This window comes from Monoraphidium neglectum (genome assembly GCF_000611645.1).
Source record: "Monoraphidium neglectum strain SAG 48.87 unplaced genomic scaffold scaffold06703, whole genome shotgun sequence".
Lineage (NCBI taxonomy): Eukaryota > Viridiplantae > Chlorophyta > Chlorophyceae > Sphaeropleales > Selenastraceae > Monoraphidium > Monoraphidium neglectum.
In genome coordinates this window covers 1,275-2,615 of record NW_014006943.1, presented here as the reverse complement: position 1 = coordinate 2,615, position 1,341 = coordinate 1,275, and the positions used below count along the sequence as shown (strand labels likewise).

Below are 1,341 nucleotides of genomic sequence, written 5' to 3'. Positions count from 1 at the left end.
GGCCCCGCCCCCGCCGCGCGCCGTGCGCCCCGCGTGCCCCGCTGCGCCCCGTGCGCCGCGGCCGCCGCCGCGGCCGCGCCGGCGGAGGTGGTGGTCGCGGAGGGGTCGCAGCTGGCGCAGCTGGCCGGCATGACCACTCTTTCCATTGACACTGGTGACCTCGCGACAGTCGCCAAATGGGCCAGCACGGGCCTCATCACCGACGCGACCACCAACCCGCTGTTCGGTGCGGCCCGAGGCGGGATCCGGGCCGACCCGTGGGCGGCGTTTTCTGAAGCGAAGCCGACGGAATGCCCGCAGCCGCGATCGGGGGCGCGCACCGCTCTCGTGAATGCCCCCGGTGGCACTCGAGCGCGGGCCTCTTGAAACGCGCTGCAGACACCCGACTGCCGGAGTCACCCCCAACCGCCCCCATGCAATGATCCCGCCCTGCACGACGCGCCGCAGTGTCTCAAGCGGCCGCGCGCGGCTCGGAGCCCGAGTATGCGGCCATGGTCACGGCCGCCGTCGCGGCCGCCCGAGAGGGCTACGCGGCGTCTGGGCCAGACCTGCCGCCGCCGGTTGCGCCGCACGCGGCTGGCGCGGCGCCGTTGGATGCGAGCATAGATCTGGCGGTTGACCACTTGTCCATTGAGTTGGGGAAGCGCATTCTGGACCTGGTGGGTTCTGGAGGGCGGTGTTTGCGTGCATGCGTGCGCGTGTGTGAGCGTGTGCTTGTGAGCGTACGCGTGCACGTGCGCGCGCGCGCGTGTGTGTGTGTGAGAGAGAGAGAGAGAGAGAGAGAGAGAGAGAGTGTGTGTGTGTGTGTAGGGAGTGGGTTGCTGGTGTGTCAGAGGGGCGGAGTGGGCTGAATTGTTTCAGTCAGCTCCTGGACACATCAGCAGCCCGCCCAGGCCCGCGCGAGGTGTCCAGCCGCGGTCCTGCGCGGTTGACCGCGGCCGCAGCCCGGTCTGGCACCATCGCTTTGATGCCGCAGCACGCCTCGGCTGGGGCTGGCCATGTCGCTTGTGCGGATGCAGCTCTTGTCCCCCCCCCTGTTCACCCTCATCGCGCTGGGCCCAACGCTGCTGCTCCTCTCAACCCTGAACGCGTCATCCCCTTGTGTTGTCCATCAAGTCTTGATTCGCACACACACGCATATGTGCACAAGCGCACACGCGCACACGCGCACACACGTGCACACATGCACACACAGAAATAAACAATCACAAACATGCACAGGCACAAACACTCAAGCACACGAGAGCGCGTGCACACGCGCGCACACACACACACACAGACACACACACACACACACACACACACACACACACACACACACACAGACACACACACACACAC

At 67.0% G+C, this 1,341-nt stretch overlaps 1 protein-coding gene across 1 annotated transcript in view; it reads left to right on the top strand.

Moving 5' to 3' along the window:
- Positions 1-129: 129 nt before the first annotated feature.
- The window catches only part of MNEG_16717 (transaldolase B), a gene marked incomplete at both ends in the record, with an annotated part of 2,311 nt that continues 1,099 nt past the window's right edge, over positions 130-1,341 (top strand). Inside the window, 2 exons of the mRNA XM_014034813.1 lie at positions 130-226; positions 448-659. Of these exons, the coding sequence (XP_013890267.1) occupies positions 130-226; positions 448-659 (309 nt within the window). The remainder of the gene's footprint in view (positions 227-447; positions 660-1,341) is intronic.